The 12,868-nt window shown below is 46.8% G+C and overlaps 1 protein-coding gene across 2 annotated transcripts in view; it reads left to right on the top strand.

The window, feature by feature from the left end:
* The window catches only part of GNAO1 (G protein subunit alpha o1), a 302,091-nt gene that overhangs the window by 261,396 nt on the left and 27,827 nt on the right, over positions 1-12,868 (top strand). The window contains exon 8 of one of the 2 annotated variants that reach the window (XM_061594078.1): positions 8,532-8,719. The exons of the other annotated variant lie outside the window; for it this stretch is intronic. Coding sequence (XP_061450062.1) covers positions 8,532-8,719 — 188 coding nt within the window. Of the gene's footprint in view, positions 1-8,531; positions 8,720-12,868 lie in introns of those variants that run through there. 2 annotated transcript variants of the gene reach the window in all.

Here is a 12,868-nt window from a genome sequence, read left to right as displayed (position 1 = left end):
CCCTTCTAAACAACCTTCCAAGGGCCACATGCCAGAGGCAAAAGTAAGTTTTATGCTTGTGCAGTAGGCTCGTTTCTGCCCACACACACACATCCCTCTCTGACCTCCATCTAGACAAGTGAGAGGCATTATCTGACTTCAAGGGCACATTCCAGCCAGGCAAAAACACTTGGGGTGCAAAGCAAGGCCAGTGAGGGGTGTGGCCTGGAGATAGGGGGTGTGGCCTGGGGAGAGGGGTGTGGCCTGGGGAGAGGGGTGTGGTCTGGGGAAGGTTCTGAGGTGCAGATGGAGAGGCCTGGAGGGCTGCATTTGGCCCCAAGGCCTGAGGCTCCCCCAGGGCCAGCACCAGATCACTGTGGGGCCCCGCCTCTCCCGAGCATGCACACTTAAATACACCTGGTCGCACCACCTCTTGTGTCATCATGTCAGAGTGCTGCACATGCATGCCTGCCATCTTGGGTGATGGTACTAGGCATGCCCATGCAGTGCACCGATACAGTGATGCAAGCGGTGGTGCAAGTGGGCATGTTTAAGCGTGTATCGGCTGTGTGGGGGTGTTGCTGCCCTGGAGAGTAGAGCTCCCCGTCCACCCTTCCAGCTGCAGGGGCCTGCAGCAAGTCGCAGGGGCCAGCCTGAGTGTCTGCTGGCTCTGGGCCTAGGCTTCCCACCTCTGGCATAAACAAACCAGGGAGGGAATAGTATAGCATTACATTTGAAGCCAAGCTTGTGGTTTGTTCCACCCTAAGCCAGGATTTGTAAGCAACTGATGGTTTACAGCCAGCTGGCAATCCTGGTGTCTTAAGGGGAAATGATCCCAGGTTTGGACGCAGTTCTAAGAACTGTTCCCTTCTCGGTTTCTAACCCACTTGCACCAGGGGAGGAGCAAAGTAGAAGCAACCAGACTGCATGAATGAGCACAGTGAGGTTCATTAAGCCAAAGTTCTTGACTTACAGTTGCTGTAAGTAGAGAAGCATTTTCCTGTTTCTCAACTCTGGAAGGAATTATAACTAACAACTCTCTGTACTGAACTGCTGCCCTATCCGGTAGAGCTGCCACCTTTTTGCCTGGCAGGGCTGCTGTGTCTTTACACGATGGGCTGAAATTCAACAGAGCTAGTGCAATGAAGCAACCACAGTAGCATATTTGGTTGTAGGAAAGCCAGGCTCAAATCCCTAGAAGGAGAAGCAGGACACCAATGTAATCAATACATTAAAATGCAACAGGTTCTGCCCCTCCCAACCTAAAGAGGCAGTGATGGGGATAGCATTGTCTCCTGGATTTCTGCTAGCCACGGAGCTGTTAATGGGCATGGGAGGTCTGCCAAGAAGAAAATGGTCACCCAAGTATCCAGTTGCAATCCAATACCTATTGACCCAGGAATAAGCATCCCTGATGAGCGGTTGCGCAGCAGAAGGACCATAGCTCAATGGTAGAGCACCTGCTTTGCATGCAGAAGGTCCCAGGTTCAATCCCTGGCATCTCCAGGTGGGGCTGGAGATAGCCCCTTTCTGAAACCTTGGAGAACCATTGCCAGTCAGTGTAGACAATAGTGAACTAGATGGACCATTGGTCTGACTCGAATCAAGGCAGCTACCTATGTTCTTTAAGCATCATTAACTCACTGGAGAAGTAGAGGTGATAGCCGTGATTGCTATGCTCTGCCTCCATAATCAGAGCTGGTATGCTTCTAAATACCAGTGGCCGGAAACTGCAGAAGGGGAGAATGCTCTGGCACTCAGGTCCTGCTTATGGACTTTCCACTGTGAGAACAGGTTGTTGGACTAGAATTTGCAGTGTCAGCTACATAACTCTTCTTGATGGCAATAAAAATTTATTTATTTGTTTGTTTGTTTGTTTGTTTGTTTATATCCCACCCTTCCTCCCAGTAGGAGCCCAGGGTGGCAAACAACAGCACTAAAAACACTTTAAAATATCATAAAAACAGACTTTAAAATATATTAAAACAAAACAACTTTCAAAAACCATTTTTAACAAAAGCTTTAAAAAACATATTTTTTTAAAAAAAGTTTAAAAACACATTTTTTTTAAAAAAAAAGAAGATTTAAAGACATGTTAAAAAGCAATTCCAACACAGGCGCAGAGTGGGATAAGGTCTCAGCTTAAGAACATAAGAACATAAGAAGAGCCTGCTGGATCAGGCCAGTGGCCCATCTAGTCCAGCATCCTGTTCTCACAGTGGCCAACCAGGTGCCTGGGGGAAGCCTGCAAGCAGGACCTGAGTGCAAGAACACTCTCCCCTCCTGAGGCTTCCGGCAACTGGTTTTCAGAAGCATGCTGCCTCTGACTAGGGTGGCAGAGCACAGCCATCATGGCTAGTAGCCATTGATAGCCCTGTCCTTCATGAATTTGTCTAATCTTCTTTTAAAGCCGTCCAAGCTGGTGGCCATTACTGCATCTTGTGGGAGCAAATTCCATAGTTTAACTATGCACTGAGTAAAGAAGTACTTCCTTTTGTCTGTCCTGAATCTTCCAACATTCAGCTTCTTTGAATGTCCACGAGTTCTAGTATTATGAGAGAGGGAGAAGAACTTTTCTCTATCCACTTTCTCAATGCCATGCATAATTTTATACACTTCTATCATGTCTCCTCTGACCCGCCTTTTCTCTAAACTAAAAAGCCCCAAATGCTGCAACCTTTCCTCGTAAGGGAGTCGCTCCATCCCCTTGATCATTCTGGTTGCCCTCTTCTGAACCTTTTCCAACTCTATAATATCCTTTTTGAGATGAGGCGACCAGAACTGTACACAGTATTCCAAATGCGGCCGCACCATAGATTTATACAACGGCATTATGATATCGGCTGTTTTATTTTCAATACCTTTCCTAATGATCGCTAGCATGGAATTTGCCTTTTTCACAGCTGCCGCACACTGGGTCGACATTTTCATCGTGCTGTCCACTACAACCCGGAGGTCTCTCTCCTGGTCGGTCACTCCCAGTTCAGACCCCATGAGTGTATATGTGAAATTAAGATTTTTTGCTCCAATATGCATAATTTTACACTTGTTTATATTGAATTGCATTTGCCATTTTTCTGCCCATTCACTCAGTTTGGAGAGGTCTTTTTGGAGCTCTTCGCAATCCCTTTTTGTTTTAACAACCCTGAACAATTTAGTGTCATCAGCAAACTTGGCCACTTCACTGCTCACTCCTAATTCTAGGTCATTAATGAACAAGTTGAAAAGTACAGGTCCCAATACCGATCCTTGAGGGACTCCACTTTCTACAGCCCTCCATTGGGAGAACTGTCCGTTTATTCCTACTCTCTGCTTTCTGCTTCTTAACCAAGTCCTTATCCACAAGAGGACCTCTCCTCTTATTCCATGACTGCTAAGCTTCCTCAGAAGCCTTTGGTGAGGTACCTTGTCAAATGCTTTTTGAAAGTCTAAGTACACTATGTCCACTGGATCACCTCTATCTATATGCTTGTTGACACTCTCAAAGAATTCTAATAGGTTACTGAGACAGGACTTCCCCTTGCAGAAGCCATGCTGGCTCTGCTTCAGCAAGGCTTGTTCTTCTATGTGCTTAGTTAATCTAGCTTTAATAATACTTTCTACCAGTTTTCCAGGGACAGAAGTTAAGCTAACTGGCCTGTAATTTCCGGGATCCCCTCTGGATCCCTTTTTGAAGATTGGCGTTACATTTGCCACTTTCCAGTCCTCAGGCACGGAGGAGGACCCAAGGGACAAGTTACATATTTTAGTTAGCAGATCAGCAATTTCACATTTGAGTTCTTTGAGAACACTCGGGTGGATGCCATCCGGGCCCGGTGACTTGTCAGTTTTTATATTGTCCATTAAGCTTAGAACTTCCTCTCTCGTTACCACTATTTGTCTCAGTTCCTCAGAATCCCTTCCTGCAAATGTTAGTTCAGGTTCAGGGATCTGCCCTATATCTTCCACTGTGAAGACAGATGCAAAGAATTCATTTAGCTTCTCTGCAATCTCCTTATCGTTCTTTAGTACACCTTTGACTCCCTTATCATCCAAGGGTCCAATTGTCTCCCTAGATGGTCTCCTGCTTTGAATGTATTTATAGAATTTTTTGTTGTTGGTTTTTATGTTCTTAGCAATGTGCTCCTCAAATTCTTTTTTAGCATCCCTTATTGTCTTCTTGCATTTCTTTTGCCAGAGTTTGTGTTCTTTTTTATTTTCTTCATTTGGACAAGACTTCCATTTTCTGAAGGAAGACTTTTTGCCTCTAAGAGCTTCCTTGACTTTGCTCGTTAACCATGCTGGCATCTTCTTAGCCCTGGCGGTACCTTTTCTGATCTGCGGTATGCACTCCAGTTGAGCTTCTAATATAGTGTTTTTAAACAACTTCCAAGCATTTTCGAGTGATGTGACCCTCTGGACTTAAAAGGCTCGTTGAAAGAGGAAGGACTTCAGTAGGCATCGAAAAGATAACAGCCTGTCTAATATTTAAAGGGAGGGAATTCCAAAGGGTAGGTGCCATAATGCACTAAAGGTCCACTTCCTATGTTGTGCAGAGCGGACCTCATGATAAGATGGTATCTGCAGGAGGCCCTCACCTGCAGAGCACAGTGATCAACTGGGTATATAAGGGGTAAGATGGTCTTTCAGGTATCCTGGTCCCAAGCTGTATAGGGCTTTGTACACCAAAACTAGAACCTTGAACTTAGCCCAGTAGCAAATGGGCAGCTAGTGCAATTCTTTCAGCAGTGGGGTGACATGTTGGCAATACCCTGTCCCACTGAGCAGTCTCACCACCACATTTTGCACCAACTGCTGCTTCCGGACTAACCTCAAGGGCAGCCCCACATAGAGTGCATTACAGTAATCCAGCCTGGAGATTATCAGTGCATGGACAACAGTGGTCAGGCTATCCCGGTCCAGAAATGTCAGCAACTGTCTTACCAGCCAAAGCTGGTAAAAGGCACTCCTACCCACTGAGGTCACCTGAGCATCTAGCGACAAAGATGGATCCAGAAGCACCCCCAGACTATGGACATGCTCTTTCAGAGGGAGTACGACCCCATCCAAAACAGGCAACTGACCAGTAATCTGAACTCAGGAACTACCATCCCACAGCATCTCCTTCTTGCTAGGATTCCAACTCAGTTTATTGGCCTTCATCCAGCCCACCACCGAGTCCAGGCAGCGGTCCAGGGCTTGCACGGCCTCTCCTAATTCAGATGTTACAGAGAAACAGAGCTGGGTATCGTCAGTGTACTGCTGAGACCTCGGCCCAGATCTCCTGATGACCACTCCCAAGGGCTTCATATAGATGTTGAACAGCATGGGGGACAAGATAGTACCCTGCAGCACCCCACATCACAATTGCCAGAGGGCCAAAAGACAATCACCCAATGCCATTTTCTGAAAATGACCGTGGAGATCAGATCAGAAGCACTAAAACAGTGCCTCCAATACCCATCTCCCCAAGTTGGCCCAGAAGGATACCATGGTCAATGGTATGAAAATCTGCTGAGAGATCAAGTAAGAATTACAGGGTCGCACTCCCCCTGTCGTTTTCCCAAAAAAGGTCATCCATCAGGGCGATCAAGGCCAATGCAGCCCCATAACCAGGCCTGAACCCAGACTGGGATGGATCAAGATAATCTGTTTCATCCAAGAGTAGTTGCAATTGCTGCGCCACAACCCTCTCAATCACCTTCCCTAAGAAGGGGGTATTTGCAACCAGTCGGTAGTTGTCACAAACCAGTGGGTCCAGGGTGGGGTTTTTCAGGAGGGGTTGGATCACTGCCTCTTTCAGGGCAGCTGGAACCACACCCTCCCGCAATGATGCGTTGACCACACCCTGGATCCACTCGGTCAACCCCCCTCGGCAAGCTTTAATAAGCCAAGAAGGACAAGGGTCGAGAGGACATGTTGCTGGCCACATCATCGAAAGCACCTTGTCCACATCATCAGGCCACATCAACAAACCATTCCCAAGAAGTTGCAGCAGACGTTGCACTGGACACCCCACTGAGGATTACAGTAGATGCGGATGAGGCATCAAGACTGCTATGGAGGCGAGCAACTTTACCCTCAAAGTGCCTTACAAACATTCACAGTGGGCCTTCGAAGGGTCTAAATCTCCATTTCCTGGGGTTGATGTCAACAGACCCCTGACAATACAAAAAAGCTCCACTGGATGGCTACTTGAGGATGCAATGGTGGCAGAGAAGTGGGCCTTCTTCACCACCCTCACCACCACACAGTAGGCACAGTGATGATGTTTTACTCGTGCCCAATCAGCCTCACAGCATGTCTTTCACCACTTGCACTCTAGCCATCATCCAGCCTGTTTCATTGCCCTTAGCTCACTGGTGTACCAAGGTGCAAACCGGGCTCCACAATACTGGAGAGGGCACTCGGGGGCAACCCTGTCAACAGCCCAATGTGCCTCACTGTTCCACAGCATGACAAGGCCTTCAACAGGGTCACCTGCTCTATCTACTGGGAACTCCCCCAGGGCATTCAGGAATCCTGTGGATTCCATTAGTCTCTGGGGGGCCGACCATCTTAATCTGTCCACCACCCCTGCAGGGGAGGATCAGAGCCATAAGTCTAAATGTTACCAGGAAGTGATCTGACCATGACAATGGGGTGACATCCACCCACCCATCTGCAGACCACCACTTCCTAGGGTATGCCCTACCCTGTGTGTCAGTCCAGTGTCATGGAGGCCATGAAGTCACAAGCTGGAACACTAGAGGCAGCCTCAGCATGGACATTGAAATCACCCAGGACTATCGTTCCGGGTTCCTCCAATACCACAGCCAAGACAGCCTTCACCAGCTCGATCAAAGAAGCTGCTGGGCAGCAGGGTGGATGGCACACCAGCAGCAACCCTAGTGTATTGTCTCCTTGGCCCAACACCAGGTGCAGGCCCTCAAAGCCAGCTCCAAGACAGAGTGGTTTCCTGGTGACAGGGATGGAAGCTCTGTAGACCACAGCAACTCCTCCTTTCCCATCCCTGCAGCCTATGTTGGTGTTGCACCGAGTATCCAGGTGGGCAAAGCTGGATCAGATCAACTCCTCTCAGCTCACCCACCCAAGTCTCGGTAATGCACACCAGATCGGCACCTTCATCCACAATCAAATCATGGATGAGTGTAGTCTTATTGTGTACCGATCTGGCATTAAACAACAGCACACACAGGCCAGTGGCACAGCATATGAGCAATGAGAAACCCATCCATGAGTGGAGTGGGAGCGAGGAACAAGGCGTAGATAGCGTTGCCCTCGTCTTCTGTGGTAGTTCACCACCTCCCCATGGCTATACCTCCCTCTATCTGTGATCACTGGAACTGAGGTGGCATCACCCATGTCCCTCCTTCCTAAGACTGCTCCTAAACCACTGATATGAACCCAACAAGAGCCCACCAACATTAACCTACATTATTATTATCATCATCATCATCATCATCAACAACAACAACAACAATATGTCATCAGTTTGCATGACTGCTTATATGGCAAACATAGACAAATCCCTGCCCTCAATGACTTTACGGTGCTTTTCAGATGGTGTTCCAGGAAAGTCTGGCCCACCAGGAAGACTCTTAAGGGTTCATCAATGAGAAGATGATTAATGCAGGACCTTCAACAATGTAACATGCTGCTTCTCAATAAATTGTTGCAAATGCTGAGAGAGAGTGTAGGGAGACTCTGCTATGAGCCAGCAGGCCCCATGTTCAAATCTCACCTCTTCCATTAATTCACTCGGCAGCCACTTTCCCTCTGGCTTTCTGCAACATAGGGATAAGAATCATGGCCCTCCCTTTCAGCCTTTTTGTAGGGACTTCTGGGAGCCAAACTTCACGGTACATTAATTGTGTGCATGCAGTTAAGATGCTTTGGGTTTTTAAAGTTTAAATTGCATCCAGGAGGTGAGGGATGGCCAATCAGGAGCAGGAGCATAGGATGTGGAGGTACTTTCCTACCCATGCAGTGGTTCCAATGAAAATCCCTCTCCATTCACCAAGGTGCTGTTATCCCTGAGATGGAAACTTCCATTGGCACTACTGCGACCTTCACAATAATGGGGAGAGGGGTATTTTCTTCAGGTTAAGCCATCCTTCCTCACCAAACTACAGTCCCAATCCTAACCAGGCATTTCTGTAGCTGCAATTTAAACTTCAAAGATGATTGCATTCACACAATTAACATAACGTGTTGTTTGGACCCTAGGTCACATATGTGAAGTGTTTTGAGCACTGTACAAATGCTAAGCATCACCATGAATTGCATCATCCAGAACACATCCGTATTCCCAACCGAACTAAGGACTATAAAGCACAATTGCAGGGGAGGGGTGTTCAAGAAGTGTTGCTGAGAGTGTTGGCATTGCACTTCCTGTGGGCCCACGGGTTGCGTAAGTTTTGAGAGAGATCCCAACTGTGGCTATGTGCAGCGTCTAATCCCATCCCGATATTAGATGGGCCCATCCCCATGTGGAGTCAGTGTGGGTGGGTGGGCTTAGAGCTGTGCTTCCCAACAGGCTTGCTGCTGGCTTTCATGTCTCTTTGTTGCAGGGCCCAACTCTTTCACCGAAGCCGTGAGTTACATCCAGTCCCAATACGAGAGCAAGAATAAGTCGTCCAACAAGGAGATCTATACGCATGTCACCTGTGCCACTGATACCAACAATATCCAGTTTGTCTTTGATGCCGTAACTGATGTCATAATTGCCAACAATTTGCGTGGATGTGGATTGTATTAAAGCTTCTTTCTTTCTTTCTTTCTTTCTTTCTTTCTTTCTTTCTTTCTTTCTTTCTTTCTTTCTTTCTTTCTTTCTTTCTTTCCTCATCCCTTCGCCCTTCTGGGAAGCAATTTGCTGGTTAGGCTGACAGGTTTGTTTCTTTGCTGCCCCCCTCAACGTTTAAGCCCATTCCTACCGCTGTGTTTGGGAAGGATGATCCCATATCCCACTATAAGCATTTGCATTCAAAGGATTGTTTTATCATGTACATGTTGCCAGCAGGGGCGGGGCGGGGGGAGGTAGCCTCTTGCCCCTCCTGAAATGAAGACATAGCAAAATAATCCCCTTTCCTGACTCTCCAAAATCTTGCCAGAAAATCCAACTTCCTCTCCCCCTTCTCTTCCCTCTGCTTTTAAAAACCTTTCTCTTTCTGCAGTTACTGAAACTAACACAATGGCGGTTAACAAAGCCTCTCACTACATATATTTCATGAGCCAGGTTGCTAGTTTTTTTAAAAAATCAGGCAATCCAAAACCTTCAGTATTTGACATTAGAAGGCCAAACTTTAGATGTAATGTGGGAGGTCTGAATAAGATCGCCCATGATTTTAAAAAATGTTAATGGCAACCCAGGAAGGGGGGGAGTTGATTTGGAGTGGGACCCAGAGGACTGAGGGTTAGCCATTTTCACTGCACCGCTTTTCCAGTTAATGCCCCCACCCACCCACCCAAAAAAGCTGCTGTTTGAAATGTGGGAGCTCCACAGAGCAAACAGCAACTTCAGAAGGGACTGCTTTTCTTAGAAAATGGCTCAGACTTAGGGCCTCTTCAGACTGGTGGGTTTTCTCTGGTATATCCTGCAACATGTCACTGTCGCAGTAATAGTGCATTAGTGATGAGTTCATATTGGACCATCCACACACCATTCCACTTTATTAGTTGTTCTGCAGTGCCTCTCCAATGTTACTGCATTGTTGCGACAAAAGCGGAACAACAGCAAATGAAGCAGTACATCCACCCTGACATTTTTGCAAGCACAAAGTATTGAAAGTGGGATCACCTATGGCAGCCCCAGTAACAACATGAGTACAAATCATGACTAATGTTCGATACGAAAGGATATCTGGGGGGGCCCTGGACAGATCAACCGTCCTTCAGTGCAGCAACCGTCCCTGATCCAAATAGCACAGGCATTCATGTGTGCACATGCAAACACACCCTATTCACAGATCTGCCAGCATCACCTCTGGTTTGGCCCAAAATGACTGTTGAAACATGAATGTTTGAATCTCCAAAGCCAATCGGTAGGAGGTCTGCCTAGTTTCCTCACTTTTTCCCCAGTTCCATAAGAAGAGCACATCCTCTGGAGACCCATTTGGACTCCAGCTTCTATTCCAAAGTTACATGGACAGAATAGGATGGCTTGGACTGAGGCTGAGGGTGTTTGTGTTTGCTTTAGAGGCAACTAATGGGGTGCCTGCAAAAGTCTTACTGAAGTGTCTTTTAATAGGAGAGGTCTGGATATAGATGAGTAGAAGAATGTACATAGTAATTTGGAATAACCTAAGAAAGTGGTTTGCCAGGGTCCTTCAATGATAAAAGACAGTAATAGTGGACAGGTGTCTCTGGGAGAGCAATTGCCCGCTCCATTCTTCTTGGGCCCATGTACAGCTTCAGAAGAAATTGGCAAAGGGCAGTTGTGTATTGTAGGATCGCTGCCCCTCGTGCATGCAAGTTTGCATCAAAATGCCAGCCCATATTTTCCCACCATTTAATCTGGATCTGTCCTGTCTGTGCAAAATCCAATAAATTAAAAAAAAGAAACTGTTGCAAATGACCCATTTGCAATATCTCAACAACCTGTTTGGAAAGAACACCCGGGGTGTTCTGTGTTCTAGGGCAGAGTCCAGCAGCGGGGAACCTTTGTCACATGACCTCCTGGGAGACCTGCCACTGATGGGTGGGGCCAGAGTCAAAAGTGGGAGGAGCAACTTGTGTGACGTTTACCCTCCTAAAGTAGGCAAGTTTCCACAAACTCAGTCATCCACCCCTCTCTAGCCTCCATCCAGGCAAGCAAGAAATATGATCAGAGTTCCAGGGTATATTCTGGCCAAGCAAAAACACTCAAGGAGGCCACAAAGCAGGGTTGGTGAGGGTTGTGGCTCAGGAGGGGGCATGGTCTAGGGAGGGTCCTGTCAGCTCTTCACTGAGAAAAGCTGGAAGGGTGCAGGAGTAAAAGGGGGTTCATGCAGGCATCAGCAGAGGACCTCCCAGGAGGTAAGCCCCATTGCTGTCCACAGAGGAAGGAAGCCCACCACAGGGACTTTGCCAAGGATCTCCTCCAACTTCTAGCCAGCCATGCCTCTATTTGGTGGCCTCTACATAATGATTATCTAGTTTGTATGAAGTCTTCCCCACCACAACCACTATTTTTGAGTGGAAGAAATGTTCCACTTGGGCCACTGCCCATGGGGCACCCCCTTCCAGTGGTAGCTGGTGCACATTTGGGACTGGTGGGGCGGAAGACAGGGAGCCCAACAGTCGGCGGAGGCAGAGGCAATGAAAGGCAAAGCCAACCAATTCTAGCTTTGTCCCCGTCCTCCAATAGACTGTTGGTTGTAAGTAAGAAGACAGGCAAGCGGGGGCTGACTAGGGGCAGACTGACATTGGTGGGGCAGTTCCCCATTTGCCCCAGTGGAAGAGCCTCCATTGCCCCCTTCCTGTGTTCCTATAGGTGCATGTTGGAGGAGAGAGGCATGTGCCCATTCCACCATGCAGATGGATCAGGAACTGGGTACATTTTTAACAAGGTAGCATAGACATGGGATCTACTTTACAGTCTTTTTGAAGTGTTGTCAGTGAGAGATGGGGGAGAACTTCAATTCAATTTGCATTTAAAGCCGAATTTGTCATATTCGCACTTTCCGAAACAATATGAGAACCGAAACAGAGCCATCCTTTGAAATCTGCACTTATCCAAAATGTTGCAATGCAGCTCTCCAACCAAGCAATGTTCACAAAAATGCATAGATTAGGGGAAAGTGCTCACAAAATAAGTATATTTTGTCGGTAAAAATAAGACAAAAGTGCATTATATTAGGATAACCTGCTTGCAAAAATGTGTGCATTATTCAGAACTGCATACAACAATGTATTTATTGGGAAAGATTCAAACTAAAATGCTGAATACATTACATGAGGATTTTTTTTAAAATACAAATGACTGCAGAAATGTGGAGAATCAATTTAAGATTAGAAAATTTAGAAATGGAGAGAACCAAAACTGGCAGGTCATCCCATCCCTCTTGAAGTACAGATGGATGAAATTTGTTCATTTTGGTTTCTTTTAGGACCTCGTGTTCCCCCCCCCCAATCTTAAGTTCAGTTCACCATATTTCTGCATCCATGCGAGAAGGAAGGCAATATATATCTGTAATTAATTAATTAATTAACGTTGACGTCCTCCCAAAAATTCATCAGCATTTTACTGTGCATTTCTCCTGTAATATACACATTTCTCCCCAAGCAGTTCCCCCTGATATAATGCATTTTATATGTTATCTTCGCAAATGGATGCATTTTCATGCACACTTTCCCTGCATTGCTATGCACATTTTTCCACTGGGAGAGCTGCATTGCAAAATTTGGAGAAGTGAACATTCCAGAAGCGCAAATTATGTAGGATTATATGACAATGCAAACTGACCCAAATTTCTTCAGCATACCTGCGTGTCAGAGGTCGTCCTCTGTTTGAAGACCTCCTCTATTTGAAAGGCTGCCTGAGCCGATTTAAAGATAACAAACTCTAAGAAGGGAGAATGGGGGTGTGGAGGGGGGGCTTGACATTGCCCATCAACAGTCAGCCCCTGGAGAGCAGGTCACCTGGCCACAGTGTATGTCCTGGCCAAGCCCGTTGGAATCAGACTCACTGGTGCATTTTTCTTAATGAGAAACGTCACTTTAGAGCGCTGCGTGGATCAGCTTGCAGGCCACCCAAGATTCTACACCTCTACCCAGCCTAACTAGGCATGACTACTCAAAGCTAAGACATTGTCACTGCAGTTAGACACACACACAGCCTATAACCCTTAAATAGGTTCGGGTGGACTCTTTCTACTTGCATGAGGAAGGTGTCACAGAACGGGGGTGCCTGCACAAGCAAGCATTCCTT

Source organism: Rhineura floridana, chromosome 13 (assembly GCF_030035675.1).
Source record: "Rhineura floridana isolate rRhiFlo1 chromosome 13, rRhiFlo1.hap2, whole genome shotgun sequence".
Lineage (NCBI taxonomy): Eukaryota > Metazoa > Chordata > Lepidosauria > Squamata > Rhineuridae > Rhineura > Rhineura floridana.
This window is presented reverse-complemented; position numbering and strand designations above follow the sequence as displayed.